General features: G+C 45.9%; 1 protein-coding gene across 1 annotated transcript in view; it reads right to left on the bottom strand.

Annotated features, from left to right (window-relative positions):
• The window catches only part of LOC142765969 (uncharacterized), an 80,037-nt gene extending 52,915 nt beyond the window's left edge, over positions 1-27,122 (bottom strand). Inside the window, exon 1 of the mRNA XM_075867777.1 lies at positions 27,048-27,122. Within this exon, the coding sequence (XP_075723892.1) occupies positions 27,048-27,122 (75 nt within the window). The remainder of the gene's footprint in view (positions 1-27,047) is intronic.
• Between the last annotated feature and the right edge of the window lie 442 nt (positions 27,123-27,564).

The raw sequence follows: 27,564 nt of genomic DNA, 5'->3' as shown, positions 1-27,564 counted from the left end.
AAACTAAAGAGTATAAAATAGCCGAGCAACTATACATTGCATTGACACTTTCACCTCCAAATAGATCAAAGATTCACAGCGATTCTGAGGCAGACTTGCGAGTATTTGCCAAAGTAATAGCCTCTACATGGGCTCTGGCATTGTTCAAGAGAGAAATAATCAAGCCACACACGATTATTTGGTTTTCGCTGACTTCATAGAAATCAACGCTGCTCCCGCGAAACTCAAGAAATTTGACCACAATGCTGCGTGAGTACTTGTCAACCATGCAGCCATATGGCAAGATGTTGATGTTTCAGAACGCAACGATCACTTACTCTAGTGCAACGAGACAAAAAAATATTTATATCTAGGCCGAAAGGTCTTCCCCATTTGATACAGTAATTTAAAAAAGATCAGGGCATTACGCTAACGTTACTACGGAGGAGAACCTACAAGAACCCGCTGTTGATTACAGAACTTACCGGGAGTTTTGTGTTCGTAAAGCATGCGATAGATGCCATGGCATCATACATCTAGCTCAAATGCTCTGGTGTTGCTCCACGTTATGGTACGACAAGTGAAATACAGAAAAACAATGGGACGCCGGTTAACACATCCCTACAATACAGAAAAAAATTATGGGCAGCACAACCGGCCTGCGAAGCAGCTGAAACACAAGGTCTTTCGGTCGCAGCGGGGGAGAGGCCTGCTTCAGGATAGGACACTGGCGCAACCCAATGAACTATAAGAAAGTTCTTTATTCCGTATCCAACCCCCTTCAGAAAAGGAACCCTTAAGAGATGCGAAGCAGGAGCGGTGCGCACGGCGTTGACTCAGCTGAAACAGGTGTCGGCGCGGATGCTTGAAGAACGGTTTGAAGAAAAACTTGGTGTAGCCAAACATGGTTAAGAACGGTTTGAAGCAAACTTGGGAAAGACCAGGGCACACTGCTTGCCTCGCATTTCCCCAGCTTTCACGTAGTGCAGCTGAAGCACCATTTTATTTTCATTGTGGAGTGCTTCGTCATAGCTTTAAACACTTACCTAATATACACCAATGATGACAGTGCCCAATTTTGCTGGGCTAGAAAGCCGCAAAGGGGATCGCAGGGAGCATAATAAGGGGACGTTAACATGAAAGTAATCTAAACTGATTACTTATACGAACACTTTCACTTCTGAAGAAGCTATAGTACTTGTGTCATTCTCACGAATATCGGAAAGTCACATTTCATAAACAAACTATATGCAACTGCAATCGTCGTGGTTGATATCGTTTTCCATTTTTATGAAAACATTGGCATCGTTGAAACGCCAATATCGATAATTGTTTTCATAGTGTACTTTTGATGGTGTAGTTACGCTGCGCGGTCAATTTTTTTTTTCACAGGGTCTGAGTCAGCGGCGCATTTTTTGTCATTTAGATATGTAAGTCTGGTTACGATCACACATTTGCTTTTTTTTAATATAAAGATGACGCAAGTATATTGCGATGTCCCCAGCAGTTTATAGTGCTTACGTTGAAAAGTAAGCGTCTGCGATGTCAGTCAATTTTTATCAGTTAATTGGCGCTTCTAATATTTGAGCACTAACCTCATTTCCGGCCACCCTACCTAAAATATTGTCTTCCGTCGTAGTGAGTTTTATGTACTTCAAAAATGTGCTGTGTTGTGCTTTGGAACCTCACACACGTTTCTTGATATCAAAATTATTGACGGGAAGTTTTACAAGACCTCTGAGAATATTTCGAAATTAAGAGAATCCTTCAAAATTTCTAAGTATGCTTTTAGCTGATTCTGTTGAAAGTAAGCTCCGAACATGAGTCTTATGCCTACAAAGCGATACTCGGAGGAAGAATCACGCGAACAAAACTTTGTCAAAGGAACACGCAGCATAGGTAGTGCAAAAGAACAATGAAACCAGTTGTTTCTTTGGCTTACAACCGTCCTTACGCAGTTTGCTTACGAGAACATCGACAAACTATAGCCCTCAAAGACTCCTTTATGTAAAAAATAGTAGGGTGCAAATCAATATACATAACTAGAGAGCTGCTGCTCGACCTGTCGTGTTTTAGGGACTTTATTGTTTTATGAAAAATCGCAGAGGTTTTTCAAAGAAGATTTCACTGGTACATCTTCTCGAAGGCTTTTTGGTCTTCTTGCTAATGTAATACGGCTTCTTTACGCAACATCCTATAAACAATCAACTATAAATTTACTGTAGAGCGGTCTTCGTTTTACCCACTGCCGATTTTTGGTATTAGACGCTTGTCATGCAATCATACAATTTTTTGAAGACCATTAGGCAGCCAGTTTATGAAGAAATCACTTGCCGGGCTCATCGTGGGACCATCGACTCCAGGAAGGCTGCCAGGCTGAAAAGTGGTTAGCGCACAATGAATAATGATGAATAAACACAAGTACATGCTCTCAACTATTACTCATTTAGGCGAAAACCCCACTTGCTTTGTGAGATATATCAGGTGGCGAGAAGCAAGCATGTTTAATAGCAAGACAGATGAGTACTAGAAAACCACCGTATCAGAGAAGCGGGTTGATTTGGGTGGCGCTTATTGAGGTACAGACATAACTAATTAGTTCTATAAAGTGCAAAGTTGTGCGCATGTTATCCAAACTTGCATTAATAATGAAAACCTCCCCCGCTTCATCGTTCCAGTACCGAGAGATTCATTCATAACTAATTAGTTCTAGGAACTGCGAAATCGTGCGCGTTTTATCAAAACTTGCACTATAATGAAAAACATTCCCCGTTTCATTGTTCCAGTCCTGAAAGATTCACAATCATTGCGAAATTGCGGCAACCAAGTGATTGAAAAGTTGCACTGACCCGCCTCCTCCATGTCTAGAAAAACATAGAGCAGAGGCGATTGATTCCCTAGCGCAGATGTCGAAGTTCTGTTCCTTAGGAGTCAGTGCATGCAAGATTTCTGCGCACCGGTGCTGGCTTCATTCATGGTAAGTATTAGAACAAGCAGCCTTGCAGTATGAGTGCAAGAATGAATGCTAATACACGCAACTATTATAAAATGTTGTTTTTTTTAAATGAGACAATAAAGTTTTGCGGGAGAGACAAGTACCACAATTGGAACCACTGCACGTTAATTTTGACTAACAACCAAGGGACATTTCCTAATGCTGAGTTTCTTATTGAAGTCTAATTTTCGAAAGCAGTATTCGTGAGAGTTTTGTGTATGTTAGACGTTAATTAAAAAGTGTGCGTTCAAATATACTCCCCCCCGGATGAGTTCGGTATCGCCGTTTTACGCGGATGCTCGATGTAGTCATAGACTTTTTGAAGCGAAGTTTGCAGTTAATTGAAGAATGCGTTGGTGGCATACGGCTACAGTCCTCCACTAGCGAGCGCAAAAAATAGCGGTTTTCGACAGTGCACCCGTCAAGTACAGATTTTATTTAGCCGTTTTTTTATAAACGGCACTTCCCCGATGGTGATCATCCTTTTGTGACAATACGTAATGATGTTATATTGGGGTGACTAGGGAAGCACGTTGGGCTGTTCGGTGCATATTGAAGCTACAGACATAGCAAAGTATTTTGCATTTTTTAATGATCGTTGCCACACAATATCGCGATTAGACATTGCACGAATTCACTAACAAACGTCAAAATTGCGTACAATAGTTGAGGCGATTCTTTGTGGGATAGTCAAACGTTCTTTATTAGCCAACATGAAAGTAACTCTTTGCCGCTCTTTCAATTGATATCTCAAATAATTTGGCGTATAGTACTGCAAGCGGCGCCAATTTTTCAATTGACGTATTAGCACTTGACCTTATTCTATCTGCTTTTGGAAATCTTTATCTTGCGTTCGTTTAAAGGTGTATTTTTTGCCAGTGGCGTTCATTAACCAGGCGCTACCAAGCACAGTGTTCGCGAAAACTGAACGGTTGGAGGCTACATAAAACAAATATGTGTTAATCAACTCCTACAATAGCAGAACTATGCCTGGTAACGAGATGGCAGGTATGGTAGTGAAAAATAGAACATTTCAACTGAGGTTGAGAACAAAAACTCCTATAGTAGCACAGTTTTAGATTGAAAAGTATAGCAAGGAGGTGAGAAAGGAAGTCATGGTGAGTGGGCACGATAGAGGGAAAGAGAGGTTAGAGCGTAATATTGACTTCCATTATAAAGTTTCGCTACGGGATGAACGGGGAATTGAATATGCGCAAGAGAAAAAAAAAAACTGACGAAGGGTAAATAGTGAGGTGGTGAACTGTAGCATACACAAGTATACAGTACACCACAGCAAGGTGCGGAAACGCAAAGTGAAGATGAGGGGAAGTAATATGAGGCTTACATAAAGAAAAAGAAGGAAACCAGTCAATATATAAAGAAGTTCATAAATAACGAAATAAAGAATACATTCGAAACAACAATGGAAAACGTAGTACGACAGTAAGACCAAAACATAGACAATGAAAGACAATAAAACAGAACTGTGCGTTCACCAGATAGTAGTACTTTCTTAACCGCTCTGCTGTTTCAACAGGTTTCACAGACGTGGGGCTGGATTTATTTTTTATTGCTAAATTGAGAAACATTGCAATGAGTTTGCCGTCGTAATTAAAAATTTTCTGAATAATTCTGATATTTAGTACGCTATCCTAATAAATTACGGAACTATTTGCACAGACAATCGGGGCACTATGTTTTTGCTAAACGTAACACAAGCCATTAGGTTGGATTCTGTTTTGATAATTGTAAAGAATATAATAAAATGTAGGCCATGACCACATCTGTTAACGAGAAAGAGTGGGATCAAAGTTAAGCCGCTGAGGCTACCACTCGATATCAGTTTCTAGTTGACATAAATACCTATGCATGTAATAAAATTGATACCACAATCTGCCATCAAGCCCAATCAAGCGTTTAAAGTTAAAAGTTGTCTACGTCTTCTTTCTTATAAATTAACATGATGTTGGCGTTTTTGCAAGATATCGGCACACTTTTCCTCAAGAGACACTTCGAATATCAGGCGGTCAGTTTTTTCGAACACAATATCTCCGCCATTTTTCAGCAGGTTCATTGTTACATTTTCTCACCAGTGGCTTTGCCTTTTTGAATTATTTTTAAGACTTTCCCTTCTGCTGTGGTCGCTACCGGTGAGGTGTCAAATTTTTTCGGCTAATACGTTACCGTAAGAAGCGATATTGTAATACCCTTGTTCCACATGCAGCCTATAACTTGCGGTTACGCTAACCGTAGTTCGCTGATGTTACACGGAACACAAAACAACTGTTATTCCACTAACCACGGTTTTAAGAAACCGAGCTTGGCGCCCTCGGTTAGGCAGATAAGCGAGAAAATGCCAGCGCCCATCCTCGATGATTGCATGCTGCGAGCGAGCGTGGCGTTTTGCTGTCGAGAGAAACGCGGTGTTGTTTTCGTATCTTGTTTTCATTTGCACTTGTTGAACGTCGCGTGCGCAGTCCAGACGTTTTTCAAAGAAAGAATGAGAACTCCACGTCTGCCGGCCCCAAGAGTCTGGAACTGTAAGACCATGGCTCGCCGCCACCGAAATTGCCTCGACGGGGCGACCTTTGGCAACAGTGTTGACGGAAGAAGAGCAGTGCGTCGTTTTGTGTGTGGTGTGTTTGTGAGAGTGGTGTGCGGTTACGTCGACAAGAGTGGACGGACTGCGTGCCTACGAGAGGGGGAGATGCGCATAAGATTTTGTAGAGAGTGGGCGTGTGCGCTTACGCTGAGATGTTTTGTGCTATTTCTATGTGTAAGCTCAAAGAATACAAGTATTTTCAGTTGTCAACAATTAGGACTTTTGCCTTTTCTTAACCGTTCACATGGTGCTGAAATTCGGCATAGACGGACAGAAACATCAAAGTCGACAGTGGACTTGAAAATGTACCGACCACTTGGACTCACTGAGTTGGTCACCCAACGGCGCATTAATGAATCGTCGCTTGGAGGAGCTGCTGGCAAAAATGCCTGTATGGCACGGCCACAACTCCCGCATCATCGATGAGGCCAAGCTGCACTTCGTGATGAAACACAGAGCAAGCTGTGTACCTTGATTCTACGCCTAGAAACTAGTAACGAGGAGCTGCGCAATATTAACAAGCTGGAGCTTCTGATCCTTGAAGAAGAGATCGAAGCCGAGTACAATAAAACTGTAAGGTGTGATGAGCTGCCACAGCCATGATCGGCCACCTTCAAGCAAGGCTCAGCACCCTGAATATAAACAACGGAGCGTCTCAAGCTGCACAGCTAATGAGTCACAATCAACGAGAAGCTGTTCTTCAAGGTGACGGCATGAAGTTGCCCAAGCTACGCTTGGAGACACAGGCGATGGTGAGTTGGCGAACTGTATTCCTTTTTGGGAACAGTTTCAGCAAGCCGTTCATAACAACCCGTGCCTTTCGAAAAGTGAGAAGTTTCAACATCTTCGTTTCTTGTTGCACAGGTCAGATTTGGTGGCAATGAATGGTCTTAATTCAACAGTGTCTTGCTATGAGGATGCCCTTGAAATATTACAAAGGCGTTTTGGCGACAGAAGGCTAACCGAAGAAAACCATCTCGTTAAGCTTAGAGCTTTAGCCGCCCTTTCATCGTCGAGTGACTTGCGTGGACTTCGAAAACAATATGACCACGTTAAGGGGCACATATGCGGGCTGCGCAGTCTCGGAGTGAATGCAACTACGTACTCCAGTATGATGAGCGACATCTTAACGTCGCTACCGCGTGACCCTGTTGTCGACTACAAGAGAAAAGTTTGTCGTTATAAACGACCTTCACCGACAGCAAGCAATGAAGTTAATGGCGAAGTCGAAATTCCCCGCACCGGCAGACAACACAATGGCTGAGGTTCAGCTGAAAGATGTGCTTGAGTTCCTCCTGACCGAGGTAGAGAGCAGGGAGAGGACTGTTGATGCCGACCGTGCAGCAAAGAGGGCACTGTCAGTGCACGAAAAGCGAAAAAGACATTCGAGAAGGCCGACTACTGCAGTTCTTCACGCAAAGGCAGCAGCAAAAATAACGAATAAATGTTGCTTCTGTCACTCGTTAGAGCACAGCAGTGAAATCCGTTCTGATCTACTTGATAATAAAAAAACGAAACAGATTAATAACTGACATGAGATGCTTTGGCTGCACTGCACAAGGTCATCACGTGCAGAACTGTCGAAAGTGCTGTGCACTTCCTGCGGAAAGCGACATGTTTCTCGATGTGCAACGCCAGATCAAACGGAGTTACGAGACAACTTCCATCCGCCGAAACCACCAATGTTTACGCCTTTGCCGCAGATTCGAAAGATTTCGAAGTGCTCTTACAGACTTTTGGAGCATAGGCTATTGGCGAAAAGAAAGGAAGCTATATCAGAAAACTTTTATGCGAGAGGATGTCTCAAAAACGCTAAAGCTACCTGAGTCAGGGTTCATTCACCACATTGAATATATCAACACTGGCGAGTACAACAGCAATGAACAAAGATGTCGCGTCCTACAAGTCCAACTGAGGGCGTAGTACAGTGGGCAAGTATTCATCATCGAAGCAGTAGAGGTACCCTTGATCTGCAAAGATATTCTGTATACACTGACTGAACATCGTTTTGTGAAATCAGTTGAAGCGGACAGTGCACTTATCGCCGAAAAGCTGCTGCTTCCCTACATGCCAGCCATTCCAGGCATAAACCTGATATTGAATTACACCACTTGTGGAAATTCATGATGAACAAGGTTGAGCACTCCAAAAATTCTGTGGGTCTAAAGGCAATCAATCAAAATTGCATTCCAGTAGACTTTCCAATGCTCGGAAAGCCCAATGACTTCATTATTAGTTGCAGTGAACACACGCGTTTTAAGGATAGAGATACGCATGCCCGATCATTTAGACTCTTTCTTGCAAATATTTCTGGGAACTCAATACATCAGGCATAAAAGAGTAACACAACTTGAGCCTCCATCACTAAGTGGTGCAAAACCAATTTGAGAGTGTCATTGCATTGTGTCAAAACTGCTATGAGGTAGCACTGCCATGGAAAAGATCTGCGGGGGGTTCTCACAGTAATATTGATTTAGCTAAGAAGCGGCTTCAAAACTTGACTCGCGGCTCAGACGCGACGGAGGGCTGCTCAAGAAATATGACTCCGTTATGCGAGATAACTTGAAAGAAGGTCATGCCGAACGCGTGCCACCTCTCCAGTCAGATGATCCAGAACATATTTACTACATGCCTCATCAGGCTGTAATACACGAGGAATCAACGAGCACGAAACTGCGAACTATTTTTGACTGCTCGTCGCAATTGCCACGACAGCAATCACTCAACGACTTGCTCAAGAAAGGTCTAAAGCTTGTCGCAGATTTGGCTCGTATTTTGCTTTACTTTCGCCTGCATGCTGTGGCACCCAGAGCTGACATAAAGAAGTCGTTTTTGCGCATTCTTTTGCAACCATTAAACCGAGACGCGCTCAGGTTTCTCTGGTATGATGAACTCCAACACACCGTAACTAACGTACAAAAGTAGAAAAGTGGCGTATGTCGCAGGTCGCGGGTTCGACTCCCGGCTGCGGCGGCTGCATTCGCGTTGGAGGCGGAAATGTTGTAGGCCCGTGTGCTCAGATTTGGTTGCACGTTAAAGAACCCCAGGTGGTCCAAATTTCCGAAGCCCTCCACAACGGCGTCTCTCATAATCTTATGATGTTTTTGGGACGTTAAACCCCACATATCAATCAAGCGTGGCGTATGACAAGAGTACCGTTCGGAACATCTGGACGCCCATATATTCTTGATACGACAATACTTCACCGCCTCCAAAAACAAAAATGAGAGTGGAAGCACGTTTCCGAGGTCCTTCTGAATTTTTTCTACGTTGGCGATTTGATCAATAAAGCTGAGTCTGTGTGTCAAGCTTTAGAAATATACAAAGTTGCAAGGGCAATCATAGCAGGTGCAGGCAACAGTGGGTAACAAATTCTGCAGAACTACGAGACTTGTGCGGTGGTGAAGACATTGTAGAAAAGCCTGACGCGTTTCTTAACGTTCTCGGCCTGCGCTGGAAACCAGAAACTAACCTTCTGTGTATTCGAGCAAGAAGTGTCCTGAGAGCCGTCAGAGGTAGTACGAGTAGGAAGATACCAGCCCTCCAAGCGAGTACCAGGATTTTAGATCCCCTTGGGCTTGTCAGCACGTACGTTGTCAGAGCAAAAATAATCTTTCAGCGTTTGTGGAAAAAACAGACTTGGATCACCCGCTTCCAGATGACTTAGAGAAAGAATGGAGGAAGTGGTCTGATGAACTGCTGAACTTTCCGCAGCTTACGTTCAAGGGGTGCGTCATAGAGCAGAACCAAAATGCCAGCTTTGGCTGCACGTTTTCTGCAGCACAAGTCCGGAAACCTATGGAGCTTGCGCGTACCTACGAGCAAGAGGCATGAATAACCGATTTGGCATTGAGCTTATTTGTGTGAAATGAAGGTCAGCACCCTAAAGCACTTTTCGTTGCCTAGACTAGGGCTCATGGAGCTGTCGTAGGAGCTCGTCTAGCAAGCTACGTTTGCAAGAATAGCCTTTAGCATGACGGTTTCATTCTGGATGCCTTCTACGATTACACTTTAATGATTCGGAGTCATGCTATGAAGTGAAAGGCGCTTGTTCAAAATAGAGTATCTGAAATTCAGATATTGAGCGCTCTTAAGCAGTGGAGATATTGCCCAGGCCGCACAAATCCTGCAGATTGTCTCACTCGAGGCATTTTGCTTCAGGCACTGTCAGAATTCACACTATGATGGCATGTCTCACCTTGGCTTCGAGAAGACTGCAATAAATAGCCTCGTGAAACACAAAAAGAAGTTGCGCAACAGAGTGAATACGAAGAGGAAACAGGGCAAGATAAAACAGTGCTGCAGTTGTCTTCGGTTTTTTTTGGAGAGAAGAAATCGTAAGCGCAGTGAAATACAGTTAGTTGAAATAGCTTCTCCGTGTCACCACCTGGATCATTCAATTCCTGACAAAGGCAAGTGGAGAAACTCTAGTTAATGATCTCACAGCCGAAGAGCTCAACCAAGAAAAGGCACACTGGATTAAGATTACCAAATAAAAAGTTTACAGTGCAGAAAGACGAAGTCTAATGAAGAGCAAAGCCATAGGTCAACCGTCAGATATCTACATGTTTATTTCCTGCTTCAATTGCAGTGAGCTTCTCTATGTTGGTGGGCAATCACAGCAATCTAAGGAAGAAGAAACTGTCAGACATCCCATTTTACTACTTCCTGCTCACGAGTTCACAAAACTTGTTATGAGAGAATGTCACTTGACTGTTATGCATAGTGGTGTGCAGGACACAATGACACAAATGCGAGAGTTTCTGGATTCCTAGATCACGTCAAATTGTAAAGCAAATCATCCGAACTTTTAATGGCTGCATAAGGGAGAGAAAACGAGCAGCTTAGGCACCAACTGCCCCGCTTCTTGTGGACAGAACCTCGCCAGGCAGCGTTCGAGGTTGTTGGCATTGACTTAGCCGGCCCTTTATTCATCAAGGGGCAACGCAATAAGGAAAAGGGTTAGATAGCGTTGTTCACATGTGCGGTTACTTGTGCTATTCGTTTAAAGCTCGTCTCGGGTTTCTCCGTGATAAAAATCCTGCTGGCATTTTGTCGTTTTACGTCACGTCGGGGTTTGCTGTCAGTAATCTACACGGATAACGCCCTAACATTCAAGAGGGCATCTAATTACTTTCTATACTTATTCAATAAAATCAAGCAAGTGTCACAGGTCCTGGTAATTAGGGAGGCGATCACCGGGCTTATTGCAAGGGCTGAAGTATCGGCCCCCCAAACTGCACCACGAAAGCGTGGACAATTTAGAAGCGGTCCTATTTGGCACGCCAGCGGACGCCGGCTGTGGCCCAAAGAACATTTCAGAGCCGACAGTTGATAAACAAAACAAAATTGCATTCGCAATTATGGCAGATCAAAACAATATACAGATGTGTACACACGACAATAGTTGAATACGATATGTCACCAATCAAACAACGTACTACCCAACACAATCAGCCACACCCGAAACAATGGACACAAACAACCAATACGCACTACAATGCAATCGCATTCATCGGACAATCAAGACACTTAAATACTAAAGAGTTCGAAAACTTATTCAGTCCAAAGTCCTCGGAGCAAAAGTCGGAATGATACTCTTCCGAGGATCACTCGCTCAAAGTCCGGCGCGGTTGTCATTCCACTGCCCCTGAAGTTTCTCTTCCAGGAATCCTCGCGCCTTCACTTTGCCGCACACCAAGTACCAAAGTTTGCCGGTAACACGTCGGCATTTCACGTTTTGCGATTGCAGGACGCGTCTTCGCTCTCTGGTGGTAGTCTCACACACTTCTGCTCGTAGCACGAGTCTTCACCCCTCAGGTGTAAATCCTCTTCACTATCTGCTTTGTCGCTAAGGATCAAAACCTTCGCCGATGCGATACGGTGGAATAACCCTACGCACACTGGCGCTAACTTCTTTCTTCTCCTGATCACCCCTCTCCCGCTGCTCGCCTAAATACTTTCCGTGCTAGATTCCGAAAAATTCTCATCGTTTCGTCGGTGCAATGCACAGCATAGGCCGGTGAAAGAGCGAGATGTTTCCAGGGCCGTCCGCTACACGTGCCGCAACTCTGCATCACCACGCCCCTCATCTTCGAGAACCTTCCAGGGCTTGCTCGGCCGCCGATGTGAGGAGGAGGATTGGCGAGACTACGCTTCTGAGGAGGATAGACGGCGCGCCTTTGGATGTTTGTTTTCTTTTTTATCGTTAACATTGAGGCACCTCTCTGCGCTTGGTATTGTTGCTGTCGCTAGAATTCAACGGCGCGCGCTTTTTAAGAGCGCTCGTTTCTGACACTGCCCCCCCCCCCTTTAAGAATATTATCTAATCATTAAAGAGTGTAACATAGTCGGTCGCTTTAGGGGTGCTACATTCACAGTAGAACGCTCGATACAATTGCTCATTGCAACTCAATATCACAACACATAGAATATACCACAGGCACATGAGTACAACACTCCATCACATATTCCAAACATTAGAGATGAACAAAGGTATGTCTTTACAATAATTGTACAATCCAAACATAACATCACCGTAACAAACATTTTGACTTGTCCGACATACAATTGTGACACAGAATAACAAGAACACAACACATTGAGGCTCAACACTACCAAACACACTCCGATTCAACCTCAGCACCTATCCTGTGTACTTCGAGCTGCGCTTGCGCCCTTTCTTGCTATGCTCACTCGATCTCTTCTTATAGTTCTTGTTTCTGATCCGATGAGCCCTTTCAACGACGGTATCTGAGGCGGTGTCTCAGCCATCGTTGTCACTTCCGACACCGTGCACGATCCATAACGTTCAACTGATCTTGTCTGGTTATTCTCCAGCTTTGTCATGTCACGACATTGGGCCTGGCTGGCCCACTTCATCACCTTTACACTGTCGGTCGGTTGAAGTCGCGCTGACGGAAGTCCAGCTGCCCAGCACGTTCGCTCGTTCAACGCGATCATCACCTGATCCACTGTCTCTTGACCAAGGCTTCACTTTCGACTCGAGTGAAATCCTTCACGTGATTTTGCTCCACTGTAACTCGCGGTCCCTGTATCGGCGAGGGCTCCATCGTCGGGTCTTCCCCCAAAAATTCTGGACCATTCATCCCTCGTGCCCCATCCATATTTCTTGGGATGAGGTCGTACAGGGGTGTCGTCATACACAGGACAGTAACCCTTTCGCTGAAGTAAGAGGTTTCCACCTCAATCTCTGCTTTGGTAAGCATCCGAACTTTGCTGTCAATTAGGCAAACCAGTTTTTTTGCCTATTAACTCACTTTCCTGTACCAAGTATCTCCGCACGATAACACCGTAACCTTCTTGCCCGCAACTTTTCCAGGCAGCGCTGGCATTGCCTTCGTAACACCGGTTGGCCGTTCTGTCGTTACAGCACCCACAAAAGGAAGTTTCTTTCCATATTTCAACTTTACGAATCCGTAGGTGACGTCATCATTATCGGCTTTCCGTGCCACCTGCACACAAGCTACTTGGTTAGTTTGACTCGCTCCGTTACGACATGCGTCTGCCTTGTGCCTGGTCTGACCACACTAGAAACATTCAACAACAGTAGGGCTCATAAGGTTAGTTTGACATCTATTTGTGCGATGACCCACTCGGTTAGAGAGAAAACGTCGCGGAACACTCCTCGGTGCACGCTTTTTTTGTTCGGGTCCCGATTTCTTCGAACCTTCGGGACACTTCTTCTTGACTTTAGCCAAATTTATGCCACCTTGCGCTTTCAAGAATTGGTCGGCCAATTCAAGCATGTCTTCAAGTGACTCAGCCTTCCTCTTTTTCAAGTACAGCGACAGGCTTGGGTGGCAACTGATAAGAGATTGCTCTCTAATTAGGGGCTCTCTCAGCTCATCATACTCCTGTGCTGTGCCTGAAAGTTCGATCCAACTGTCAATGTAATGGCTAAGTCGGGAGGCGTACTGCGTAGCCGTCTCACCATCCGATGGTTGTCCTGTCCGACATCTGTGCAGAAAACCTTCCACAGTAAATCTAAATCGCTTCAGTAAAGCAACTTTCACCTATGCATAGTTAGCTGCATCGGTCGCGTCAGTCTATCGTACACACTGAGCGCTTCGCCACTCAAGTAGGTACTCAAAGCAGTTGCCCATTGATTTTCTGGCCAAGTCTAGCTCCTTGCAATCGTCTCAAATCTGTGAAGCTACGCGTCGAGGTCATCCTTTCTTTCATCAAACGCTACAAACAGCTTGCTTGGGTGCAAGCGGAAGCCATGATCTTCCTGTTCGCTGCTTTCAACTCTAGCTTGTACGGGAGTTTCCCTTGGCTGTTCCAAACGGAGCCGCTCGAGTTCAATCTCGTGCTACCACTGCCGCTCCCTTGCAGCCGTCTCCGCCTCTCTTTCTTCTTTCAGCTATCATTCCTTTGCCTCTCATTTTTTTTTCGCCCTTTCAGTTGCCAGCTTTTCTCTCTCCAGCTGCAACTTCAATTGCTGCTCTCTTTCTTGCTTGGCTCTCTCCGCTGCCAACCTCTCTCTCCAACTCTGCTGCTTTTTCTTCCTTGGCTCTCTCAGTTACCAACCCCCTCTTTCCAAATCGGCTGCGTTTTCATCCTTGGCTCTTAAAACCACCAACCTTTCCTTTTCCAGCTGAGCTGCCTTTTCTTGTTTGGTCCTCTCTTTTTTTTGTTTTTTCTTCTGGGTGACCCATTTCCATACTTCGGTGCCGGAAAGACCCGTCTTCCAACCAAGAGCTACTAACTTCTCGAGATTCATCGTGTCTCGCCAATAATACCTTGTCGCTGGCAAAAAGTATCTGCCTAAGTCAGTCTATCGAAACACTCTCTGCACACTCGTAACGGGAACACTGAGCAACACACAAAATATTGTTCCCATAGCACTATACAAGACCTAAGCCTCTTTCTCACTACTTTCGACGCACTATGCCCCAAAATGTCCTGTCGTGGACGCCAGATAAATTGTCACAGGTCCCGTTAATCAGGGAGGCGATCGCCGGGCTAATTCCAAGGTTCGAAGTATCGGCCACCTGGTCTGCACCACGAAAGCATGGACAATTTAGAAGTGGTCCTATTCGGCGTGCCAGCGGACGCGAATGTAGCTCAAAAAACAAGTCAGAGCCGACAGTTGATAAACAAAACAAAATTGTAATCTCAATTATGGCAGATCAAAATTATACACAGATGTGCACACTTGACAATAGTTGAATACGATATGTCATCAATCAAGCAACTTACTATCCAGTACAATCAGCCAACCCTAAATAACGGACACAAACAACAATACGCACTACATTGCAATCGCATGCATCGAACAACCAAGACACTTAAAGACTAAACAGTTGGAAAACTTATTCACTCCAGAATCTTTGGAGCGAAAGTCGCAATAATATTTTTGCGAGAAACACTCACTCAAAGTGCAGCGCTATTGTTATTCTACTGCCCCCGAAGTTTCTCCTCCCGGAGACCTCGCGCCTTTAATTGGCCGCTCTCCAAGTACCAAACTTCACCGGTAACACGTCGGCTTCCGACGCGTTGCAATTGCAGGACGCGTCTTCACTCTCTGGCGGTAGTATCACACTCTTCTGCTTGTAGCGCGAGTCTTCACCCCTCAGGAGGAAATCCTCTTCATTACCTGCTTAGTCGCTAAGGACAAAAGCTGCACCGATATGATACAACAGAATGACCTTACGCACATTGGCGCTAACTTCTTTCTTCACGTGATCACCACTCTCCCACTGCTCGCTTAAATACCTTCCATGCTAGAGTCCAGAAACTTTTCATCGTTTTGTCGTTGCGATGCCATGCCAAGGCCGGTGAAAGAGCGAGGTTTTTTGATGGCCGTCCGTTACACGTGACGCAACTCTGCATCACCACGCCTCTTTCCTTCGAGAACCATGAAGGGCTTGCTCCGCCGCCGATTTGAGGAGGATTATCGGTGAGACTACGCTTCCGAGGGGAGAGAGACAGCGCTGCTTTAGATGTTTGTTTTCTTCTTTATCGTTGACCTTGAGGTGCCTCTCTGCGCTTGGTATCGTTACTGTCGCGGCGGGCGCTTTTTCGGAGCGTTCGGTTTGTGACAGAGTGAGACTTCACTAGCTACTGTGCAGACCACCAGATACAATGGCAGTACATATTTGAGCTAGGAGCTTGGGGGTGGGGGGGGGGACTTTGGGTGCGTTTAGTTAGGAGCGTCAAAGTGTGCCTTCGGCGCGTATTAAGAAACGTAGACTTGAGCTTTGAACCGTTGATGACTATGCTCAACAAGGTCGAAGCTGCCATTTAATCATGCACCCTTGACATTCCTGCCCGTATCGCCAGACGAAGGAACTATCTTGACACCATCGCCATTTCTCACTGACAAGAGATTGCTCTCACTTTCTGACGGCCAACTGAGTGCTCCTTCAACTACTTCAGCCAAGGAAATGATAAAAAAGATGAAAGCATTGCCAAAGAATAATTGACAAATTCTGGCGTCTGTGGAGGAATGGATATCTACTTCAACTAAGATCGGCACACCGTTCCGCAGGCAAAAAAATGATGCACCCAGGAAAGGAAACCTGGTCTTGATTCGCAGCGAGAAGTTTCCTTAGCTTCTTTGGAAAAAAGGCCGTTATTCACGAGATGCTGCCCAGTCAGAACAGGCAAGTGCGATCAAGCACTGCGCATCTGCCAGACTGTAAATTATTTTGCCAGCCTGTGCAGTTGTTGTATCGAGTCGAACGAAACAACAATTAAAAAAATTTTCTTGCTTAATTTTGTGAGGCAGAGTGTTTTGTTTGTATTTATTTTTCATTTGTAGTTATTAAACGTCAAGTGCGCAGTCCAGACGCTTTTCTAGGAAAGTATCAAATCTCCTCGTCTGCCAGCCCTAAGGGTCTGAAACCGTGAGACCGCGGTTCACTGCCCCCCATATTGTCTCGACGGTGCGGCCTTTGACAGTAGCGTTGACGGAACAAGAGCAGTTGTTCTGTGTGTAGTGTGTTTGTGAGAGTGATGTGTGGTTGCGTCGACAAGAGAGAAGGGACTGCGTGCCTGCGAGAAGGGGAGCCCTCGTAACTTTTTGTAGAGAGCGGACGTGTGTCTTTACGCTGAGAGGTTCCGTGTTCTGTCTATGTGTAAACTCTAAGAATATGAGTTTTTTTAGTTCTCAGCAAATTTGACTTTTGTCTTTCTTTAATCGTACACATCCGGTATGCATTTCCAGCTCTCTAGTAGATGCATAACATCGGCAAACCGTAATTCGTTTTAACGCCAGTTCAACGTGGGTAACCGCGATTCGTTGTAACTGCACTTTGCTTGCCTGTGTAACATGAGTATAAGAAGCTGCGCGAATTTTAAGCAAAGAGTTCTGTTGGACTTCCTTATCACTTTAAAAACGACCTGACCGCTTATAAGCTCTCAGCTTCACATCGCTGGTGGCTCACCTGACCTTTTCTTAACTGTTTAAAAGCCCATTTATATCAAAAAAAGAAAAATCAACGGTATTGCTTCTAACTTCTTAGCTTGCGATCTCTGGCCGGCTTAGTGCTCTCAATGGCCTCCTTCTCATGGGTTCATTCTCTCAGAACGGCTTCCTCTCTCGCTCAATTTTGGCTTTGTTGCATTCAAAGTGTCTGATTTTTATTTGTCGTACTCCAACTCTTGACATTTCCTGTCAACCGACAGGTTGCGGGCTGTTTTTTTTTTTTTTTGCGAACTAATCGGTTACTTTCGTGTGTTTCTCACGTCAAGCGTATACGTCGCGGGTGTTTCAACCGCATGAAATACAAGCGCGTAATTTTTTCAAGTGCTAAACAGCATACAGGCACTGCCCTTAAGCGTGTGTCCTATTTTCTCGCCGTATGGAGTAGTAGTTACAACTATGGTAAATAGGTATATTAGAGAACGGTGGTCCTCAGTTGAGAGTAAGATATAGGTAATAATGAATACATCTGAGGCTAGCCTAGTAACGTGAAATAGTGCATGATTAGGTAACGAGCGAACAAATTGTAGCTGTAGAGAGCGGATAAAGGCAAGAATCTCCGTACTAAAGTGATGAGGCGTTTGCACCACTCGCCATATATCAGCAGCTCAAATTTATATAGACCCCGACAACACTGGGCACCACGCACATACACAACGATAAGTCAATGCGACGCGTTGAGCCGGCCACAAATATACCCAGTGCGAACACGTGCGGTCATCGAAATACCTAATTTAAAGTTAGATATCAAGAAGTAGTTTTGATTGCGAATTCAACAGTATATTCCTCAAAGGTCATTTTTAGAAGAAACGTTATGAAGTACAAAGAGCAACTTTCTGTAAGGCTTACAATTGAAGTGCAACAATACATCGTTAAACTAATGTCCATGAAAGTTTCCTCAGCGAGTATTCGGTTATAATGTACTGCTATGGGACGAAATCTCAATAGCATGAAAAGCAGTGCCTGTGCTGTGACGCCATACAGTTCGTAGTTACGACATCCGCTTTGGTTACACTGTTTAACATCCTTTTCTTTTGTTTCAGTGACGTTAAAAGACTTCCTGTAACGTTTGTAGTATTCTCGGTGCTGTATCTACTAGTACGTGTCCTTAAACCTTGTGCGGAAGGTGTATTTGATGGTTCGCACTTTGAGATGTCCCAGTGCCCTCATCACTATTGTGAGCAAATTCATCTATTTACAGCATAAATTTGCACACTGTACATTTTGCTCATGTTTTGTTAACTCTTTTTGGTTCGTTGATAAACGTTTCATCAGTGTTCAATCAGCTCGCTGCGAGGACAGCAATCAAACATCGAAGCTAATGGCTCTCTTTTCTTCAAGCAAACTTTTTTTATACTTTGCAACCCTTTCAGATATATAGTTTAATTGCTTTTCAATAATGAATTCAACAATAATTGTTGCTCGTCCAAGTCGGAGTAAAATTGCACCAGTTCCAACTAAAGAAAATCATGCGAAGTCACAAATAGGTCAGCATAAAGTTCGATTCATCACGGGCACCTTGCACGATGCGCACGCACCCATGCAAGCGGAGCACGTCATGCATTCACTGGTAATTTATGTTGCTATTGCTCTTCCCAAACTCTTGTGGGAAAACACCACGTGTGTTTACCGTCCCGCCACACGCGACCACGTTGGTTTAACGCGTGTCTGCAAAATAATGTTAACCGGCGCAACCACATGATTGTAGAGGGAGTGTAAGAGGGAAGCACCACTGCCTCTTACACAGCCATTTACGCAGGCGTGAACGCGTGGGCGTGTTGTGGCCAATTGCGCGTTGTTGCGCGTGCGCTGTAAGGCACGTTTCGCAAACCAGAGGGAGCTTCGCATCTAACAGTTGTTTTCTATATTAACAATCTTTTATTTCCAGTATTAACGAACACCTTAGGGATACAAAATTGGCTTGTCAAAGCGTCATCGGGCTTTAAGGACAGATCTTGACCCCTCCTATGCTTCGCCTCGAAAAGAAGTTCACGCTTAAGATGTTTTGATGTGATGTATCGGTCTTCTTTAAACACTCTTCGTGAACTTTTAACGTGGTAGTAATGTGTCCTGCGAATTCGGGCTCACTGACCCCCCTGAGCGGAGGCGGGCCTTCATTTGACGCCCAACCTGGTTTTATCGTATAGTTAACTTACCTGTCGTTCATTTCTACAGGCTTTCCTCAGTGTTCATTTTTTTAGTTGCAGTTGGCTTTGGTATCGCGTGAACCGCACGCAAAAGGCACTCGTCTAGTCGGCCCATTTCAAACGCAATATCTTTTGCTCAATCGAATGCTCTTTAGCTCCTGTAAAATTGCAGCTTGTAAAGTGTTAAACGAAACACTCACTGTTTTCAAAGAATCATGCTCTCTAGTTATCTAGTACAGTTCCTGTTCTGGTGCGCTAAACTATGAATCATCTCTCCTAAATAAACCCTGATGTGAAGCGAATCAGCAGTGGTGCGCACGGCGTTGAATTGACTGAAACAGGCTTTGACGTGCTAGGAGAATGCTTTGAAGCCAAACTCAATGTTGTGTATACTCGAGGAAACGTTTGTTTTGAAACACCAAGGAAACTACTGATTTTCCATAGATCATTATTTGAAGTCCCGAAAACCTGACTACCGACCTACGACCGAGTGGCTGCCCTTAACCACTGGGACGTGTAAGAGAAGCTCTGTCACGTCTACTTTTATCAGAAAACGTGGCAAGGGCCTGGTTTGAGAATGGGGAGTTTGCACTTACATGGGATAGTTTCTGTGGCAATTTCTTGCAAACATTCACGAGCGTCACTCGCAACGAGAAGGTCACTGCGTTGCTCGAGACCCGGATGCACCTGTCCAATAAGCATTTCACGATTTGTACGGAAAAACTGATTGATATGTAGGGTTTAACGTCCCAAAACCACTCTATGATTATGAGAGACGCCGTAGTGGAGGGCTTCGGAAATTTAGACCACCTGGGGTTCTTTAACGTGCACCCAAATCTGTACGGAAAAACTGAACTGCCTCTTCCGCCACGCTGACCCCGACATGTCCGAGGAGAAGAAGGTTCGTTTCCTCATGAGAAGAGTCGAGCAAGAACTCTTCACCGGGCTGATCAGGAAACTCTCAATGACAGTCGCTTAGTTCACTTCGGAAGCGTCAATGTTAGAAAAGACGACCGAGATGTGGACACGACAATTCAATCTCAGCTTCTCGTCTTCAAGCCGTGCTAGCATCCAAGCGCAAGAAACTGCCGACTTTCGTGAGTGATCCGAGCGATCGGGCAAGAGAGCTGCAAAAATTGCTTTTTTCAGCGCAGCTTCGCGTGGACTTTATCGTGGATGTCGTACGCCAAGGGATGCAGCAGTCGCTGGGGGTTTTTAAGCTTTCAGACCCATAGCTGCAAGTAATGAGCTATGCTGCTGCAGCCCGCCGTCACGCCCCTCCTCGATGCCTACGCCACGAAGCCACCCCGGCACGATTCCGTCACCAGATGCCACCACCGTCATCCGACCTATTGCCAGCGGGACAGCGCAGGGAACCGAGGAAAACCAATGCTTGACGTGCATCTGGAATCGCCTGCTCTGCTGTTATTGCAGTGAGGCCGGGAACACCTACCGCCATTGCCACAATCGACAGATAGGCCTCACATCGCCGCATCACATCGCCGACTACATCGCGTGAGCGTAGTCGACACCTCGACGACCATATATCGTTCGCCGTCGCCAGGCCGCTACGCCTCACCGCACTAACAGCAGTACACCGGCCCTTCTCGGGCTGATTTCCGAGCTTTTACCCAAACAACTAACGGCAGCAACCGATAGAGGTGTGGTTGCTGTACGACGAACTACCATAGACCTTCTGCAACTGACGACGACACCGCCGCAATAAAATCGACAGCACCCGCCGCAAGACGAAAAGCGTCTTGGTGTCGAACACTCGCAAAATGAAGACGTCATGATGCAGCAACGTGGAAGCATCGGAACTAATAGGCGTAGTCGTGATCCAACACCACGAACCAACCAAAACACCGACGATGAACAAGTGACCTCAACGTAATATTTGACGGGCACCTCGTCACTGCTCTCGTCGGTACTGGCACCGACTACTTCGTCATCAGTGGGTCTTTAGTAGAGATGGTCGTTGAAAGAAGTGAGAACTGAATGGAGGACCGCGAAATTTGGACCACGGGAGGTCACCTAATGACGCCGACTGGAGTCTGCACAGCAAGAGTCACCATCAATAATCAGACTTATTCTGCAAGCTTTGTTATCTTAGAAAATTGCTCCAGGAATATGATACTTGGGATGAACTTCATAAGTCAACACGGCGCTGTCATCAAACCGAGGTCTGAGTCAATCACAGTAATTTGAGAAAACACACTGCTGACCCCTACAACGCCAAGGAATCACCCATTGAGTGTGCTACAAAAGCATGTCACCTTGCCGCCGTTCTCCAGCTTCGTCATTTATGCTGGCAACGAAAAAGCAGAAAACCTCGAAGGCGCATTGAGCGTTATCGTCACTTTCTTCTAAATCGTCATATTTGCATCGCAAGAGGCATACCTGAGCATCGTGACGACAAAACAGAGGTGGTTCTGACAAACTTCTCTATCAAGTACGGGCACTACAACCGGTGTAACGGTCGCTTACATGGATGAATTCGCGGAGGGCAGCAATTCAATCGCCCTCTTCGATGCTGCTGACGCTGCTTTGATGAATCAAGGTCCCGGACCAAACTTCGACGTCAAGCAGAGTCTTTCAAAGTGCAAGAAAGACCAGCTCAATTCCCTCTTTTTGCGAGTCAAGGTCTGCTTCTCGTCATCATGTAGGATTCGACAAACGACAAACGCGAAACATCGCATCATAACAGAAGAAAGTGCCCGACCAGTTCGGCAAAGCCCATACTGAGTCTCGACAAACAAACGTGACGCCGTCAAGAAACGAGTCAACGAAATGCTGCGTGACGATATAATTCAGCCTTCCTTGAGCCCGTGGGCGTCACCCGTGGTAATATTGAAAAAAGATGGGACCCTACGCTCTTGCGTCGAATAATGCCACCTTAACAAAATCACAAAGAAGGAAGTGTACCTTTTTTCACGTATAGTGGACGCCCTAGACCGACTCCACAGCGTAAAATACTTTGCTTCGATAGACTTCAACACAGGCTATAGGCAAATTGAGAACGACGAGAGGGAACGAGAGAAGACGACCAGACGACCTCCTCGAGTTTAAGGTCATGCCGTTTGGTCTTTGCTCAGTGCCCGCGACGTTCCAGCGCGTTATCAACACTGTACTGGCTGGATTGAAATGACACTTGGATGACGGCGTACTTGGATGTACTTGGATGACGGCGTCGTGTTTTCCTCGAGGTTTGATGAGCATCGCCGGTGCATTGAAGCAGTACTTCAAGCCATCGACACTTCTGAACAAGCCCTGAAGCAAGAAAGGTACTGCTTTGCATACGAGGAGCTGTTGTTTCTCGAACACGTGATAAGCAATTCTGGAGTCCGTTCAAACCAGCGGAAAACAATGGACATTGCTGATTTTCCACAGCCAACCTTAATGAAGGCTGTAAGCCGATTCCTTGAATTGTGCGTCTATTACAGGTGTTTCGTCAAACGTTTTTCACAGATCGCTCAGCCGGTAACTCATCTCACGAAAAGCCTCGTCAAATTCAGGTAGAAAGTGGCACAAGAAGAATAATTTCAAGAACTTAAATGACGCCTCCAGACACCACTGACACTCGCGCATTTCAATGAGCACGCCGAAACAGAAGTACACACCGACGCTAGCAGGGTAGGACCCGGTGCTGTTCTTGTGCAGAGGACTGAAGGCGTGGAAAGCGTTATAAGTTGCGCTAGCTGGTCGCTTTCCAAGGCCAAAGCCAACTATTCAACAGAAAAGGAGTGCCTTGCCATCATGCCATCATCTGGACAGCGTGAAAGTTTCACCCCTACCTTTACAGCAGGCCTTTCAAAGTTGTGAGCCACCACTACGCCTTGTTTGGCTAGCTAACTTGAAAGGTCCTTCGGTTCGCTCGCGCGATGGAGCCCGAGATTTCAAGAACACGACGTGACGGTTGTTTACAAGTCTGGAAGAAAACACCCCGACGCCAACTGCTTGTCTCGTGCTCTCATAGATCCACTGGCGCTCAATGGCCTGGATGAGAACAGCTTAGGAACAATAATTGCCCACAACTTTGTCTAGCAACAGCGAGCTGACCTGGAAGTCAGAAGCCCTGTGGAATACTTCATGGGCAACAGCACGACCGTACCGAATGTTTTCAAAAGAGGACTAGAGTCGTTCTTCTTGTGAAACGGAGTTCTCTTAAAGAACTTCTCGCCCCTTCGAGCCGACCACCTCCTCGTGGTTTCTTCAGCAGTGAGACCAGAAGTACTTGAGGCCCTACATGACGCCCCGACGGCAGGACACCTTGGTGTTCAGCGCACGCTCGCAACAACACGAGATGTGTACTACTTACTGGCCACGCCTTACCGCCAACGTTGCTTGTTACGTGAGGCCATGTCGAGGCTGTGAGCAGCGCCAGGCAGCGCTGACAAGGCCAGCAGCCTTTTTTTTATCAAATTTACCCACCTCGTTGACCATTTCAACAAATCGAGGTGGACCTACCGGGTCAGTTTCCTACGTCAAATTTGTGAACAATTGTATCGTCGTAGCTACAGACCAGCTACGCCGAAACAAAATCCCTGCCCAAAAGTAGTGCATGAATGGTAGGCCGATTCTTCGTCGAAAACATCATCCTGCGCCAGGGTGCTCCGGAAATCCTCATCACCGACAGAGGTACGGCTTTCACTGCTGAGCGAACTGAAGTGATTTCAGCATACAGCTAGACAAGCCACAGCCGTACGACAGCATACCACCCACAGACCTATGGCCTCACCGAGCGCCTAAATAAGACCATCACCGACATGCTGGCATTGGACGTCGATGTCGAACACAAAACGTGGGATGCCATCCTTCTGTACGTGACGTTCGCATACAGTACCACCGTACAAGAAACGACGCAGTTGACGTCGTACATACAAGTTGGTCTACGGAAGAATCCCGGCAACGACACTCGACGCCATGTTACCCAACGTCACCGACGAAGAAAACCACGATGTGAGCGAGTACCTTCAGCGTGCCAAAAAAAGCCCGACAACTCCACCGCCTCCGTATCAAGAACCAACAGATGACGGATTGCTGCCGTTACAATCTTTGACGGCACTTGGTGAAATACAAGCTCGGCAAACGTGTTTGGGTATGGGCGCCAATACGCCTACTTGGACTCAGTGAAAAACTTTTGCGACGGTATTATAGATCATACAAGGTGATTCGACGTCTCGGCCCACTCGATTACGAGGTTGTCCTAGACGCCATCACTAACTTTAAACGACGCCGATCGCAACCTGAAGTCGTCAACATCGCGCACCATAAGCCATTTTATGCGCGCTAACAAACTGAAACAGCGTACTTTGTTGTTGTTATTATTGTTCAATTGTTACTTATTGCTTTTTCTTTCTCCTTGGTTTTTTTGTACTTTCAGCTTCTGTAAAAACATCGGGACGACTCTTTCATCAGAGAAGAGGAATGCCACATTCCTTTCCCGAACTTTTCTTATCGCCCCGTTAGACTATGTTCAGCGCAAACCGCGCCTGCAGCGTAAGAGAACTTCGAGGCTGTAGAGATCATTTTGTTAACGTAAACGCCCACTTTGTGAACCTTTCATATTACTCTGAAACGTAGGTCACCATTTGCGAAAACACTAGAATGTTCGATGGCAAGTGTTTAAATGCCGACACGCTTTGCTGCTTGTCAGTTGATCGACGGCCGACGCTCTGTTCGCCGCCATTAGTGCGAGTGTCTTACTTTCCTTTTGCGTGGCTTCAAGTTCGGCCCGAAGAAACAGTTTCTTTTTTCGAAGTGGAGTCTGCTCCCTTTGTTCACGTCATGACCCAGTTACAATAATATGCCCTGCTAGCTAAGTCGGTAGAGCATCAGAATTTATCTCAGGGCTTTGGGTTCGGGCCCGTTGTTGGTCTCGATGTGAAGGCTTCGCCTTTACTTAGCGTGTCAGTGAGCCTAAGTTCACATCACACGAGACAGCAACGCTAGGAATAAGAAGAGCCTTCAAGTCACGACGCAAAAAATTGCAACCAGCCTTTCACATTGGCACAACACGGTGATAGCGCACGCAGGAAAACCAAAAACCCGGAATGAACAAAGCCCGGAGAAGCGGTCACTGGAACATAGGGCTCGAAACATATCAGCAGGAAAGCCGATGCGAAACATAACAACAAGAAAGCAAACTCACACGTAACTCGCCGTAGAATATCAGCCAGGCACTCGCCTTAGCGGACGCCCGAAACCAGCGTGGCCTCTGCTCTGTAGCACGCATGGACAAAAATACTATCGCGCCAAGCATGACCGACACGGAATTCCATCTCTGGCCTGCCACCCGAAAATTCTGCGCTTGTCTGGCCTGCCTCTTTATCGGGAACCACTTTTTCACCCCCTGCGACTTCTACGGACACTAGGGAGTTTTAGAATAGCACACCGTGAGCCCTTGCGGTGCGGTCGCTGCCACTGCGCATGCGTCGTAACGCGAGTAAGCGTTAGCGTTCGCGGACCGCACTCAAAAAATCTGAAATTGCGTGCGGTAATGGCGGCCCGCATGTGACCCGCAAGCGCCTGTTTCGAGGCTACGGTGTCGCTGCAATCGTGTGTTGCCGTTCGCAGCAGGTCAAACGATATCGAAGACTCATATGGCACCCGCTAAGCTCGCTACGCCCGCAACGCCCGCAGCGCTTGCAAACGGTATTCTAAAACTCCCTAATGACGCTCGTCCCGTGCATGGGCAACGCATCTGTGTTCTCTTCGCCCTGCTTCCGCCGTGTGTGCTGCAGATAAGGGCCTATCTGCCCGACATAGTATGGTGCCCCCAACGCTTTATCTAATATATCACATGGCAATAGTTTGACTGTCTTTACGTTCACGCTATTCATTGAACGAACTGTTGCCTTGGTCCCAGAGGATTAGAGGAAGTTGTACGTGGTGGGCTTTAACCATTTTTGTGGCACATACTCGCTCATGATAATAGTTTTTGAATAAGCCTCGACCAACACCTGTTTCTAATGAACTTCTCTCGAGGGAATCAACTGACGTATTAGTGTTCGTTTTGTGACATCCTTGGAACACTTTCATTGGGTTTACCAGTATTCAGAGTAAGTTCACTTGCGTTGCAGACTCAGTTTGTTGATAGAGACGTTTAGTTTGTAGAGCAAAATATGGGCGATAGTTCGCCACTTAGACGTGCGAGGAGGATCGGGCAGGTGCTACCGATGGACTCACAAGTTTTTTTTTTCAATATATAGGCTATGCCAATCGCATTACGATAACTCCTCAACGTTATACACAATTTAGCGAGATTGTTTGAGAATTTGATTGAAGAAACAGAGTCGGAGCCTTTTTACTGGCCCTTCAAGATTCTTGTTCGTCCCTGTATCATTGTAGGTAAGCTGTCGCGATTTATCGATATTGCTACGAGGCTCCACAGATGAACTCCTTAGAGAAGAAGACGATATTTGGGCTCGCGTTGAGAATGGGCTCCATCTTGTATGCCTGCCTGGTTATCCTTAGTGAATATGTTTTTCAAACGCCTTTTTTCCGTGACATTTTATTGGAGGTGCGGGTCATTTCAGACTCAAAATCCACAATGATTCTACGCAGAGGACGTTCCTTAACTGCCTCTGCGTTGGATGATCATGACAAGAACGATGATTCGTCATAAACTTCACCAAGCGTGCCTCGTTCAACCAAGCAGCGTTCGACAGCGTCGCATTCAGCCGTCATGAACCACACCGTCATCCTGAACCAACCACACAACCCAGGCACCTTCTTTGGCAACAACAAGGATGTTAAAAAGTGTCTTCAGTTATACAAATGGGTGAGCGCACTATACAACTGGAACCCGACGCTGATGTTTACCATGTTCTATTTTACTTTGAGGAAACAGCCGAAGTTTGGTTTTCTAACCTTGAGGAAGAGGTCATCAGTTGGGGCATTTGAAAACGCAAACTCATCGACCTCTTCAGCAAGCCCGTTGGGCATCGTCGTTCGGCGCAGAAAGAACTCGCGTAACGACTGCAATCCTGCACCGAGTCATCGCGACATACATTCAGGATGTGCTCGCCCATTGCTTCATGGTTGACGGTTCGAAGCCGAATCCGAAAAGGTGGTGCTTATAGTTAAAAAAAGTTGCGGATGCAGCCTTCATTCTCCCCATGTTCCGGAACTCTTCGTCAGTAAATCACATTAGCGACTTCCGATGCTTTGAGAAATTGAAAAGTCGTCGTAGTAATCCCCAATTTTTGCGTATTTCCAACACCACTGCCACATCTACCTGTGAAGACGCCCATCTCCAACCAGCCACTGCTGCTTCCGACAATATTTTGCGCATTGTTCGCCACGAAATTGATGCTGCGTCTCCTAGTATTTATCATGCCCGTGCCACTGACATTTCTCAAGCAACGAATTCTTTATTTCAGACTGT

The sequence above is a fragment of the Rhipicephalus microplus genome, chromosome 6 (genome assembly GCF_043290135.1).
Source record: "Rhipicephalus microplus isolate Deutch F79 chromosome 6, USDA_Rmic, whole genome shotgun sequence".
Taxonomy (NCBI): Eukaryota; Metazoa; Arthropoda; class Arachnida; order Ixodida; family Ixodidae; genus Rhipicephalus; species Rhipicephalus microplus.
This window is presented reverse-complemented; position numbering and strand designations above follow the sequence as displayed.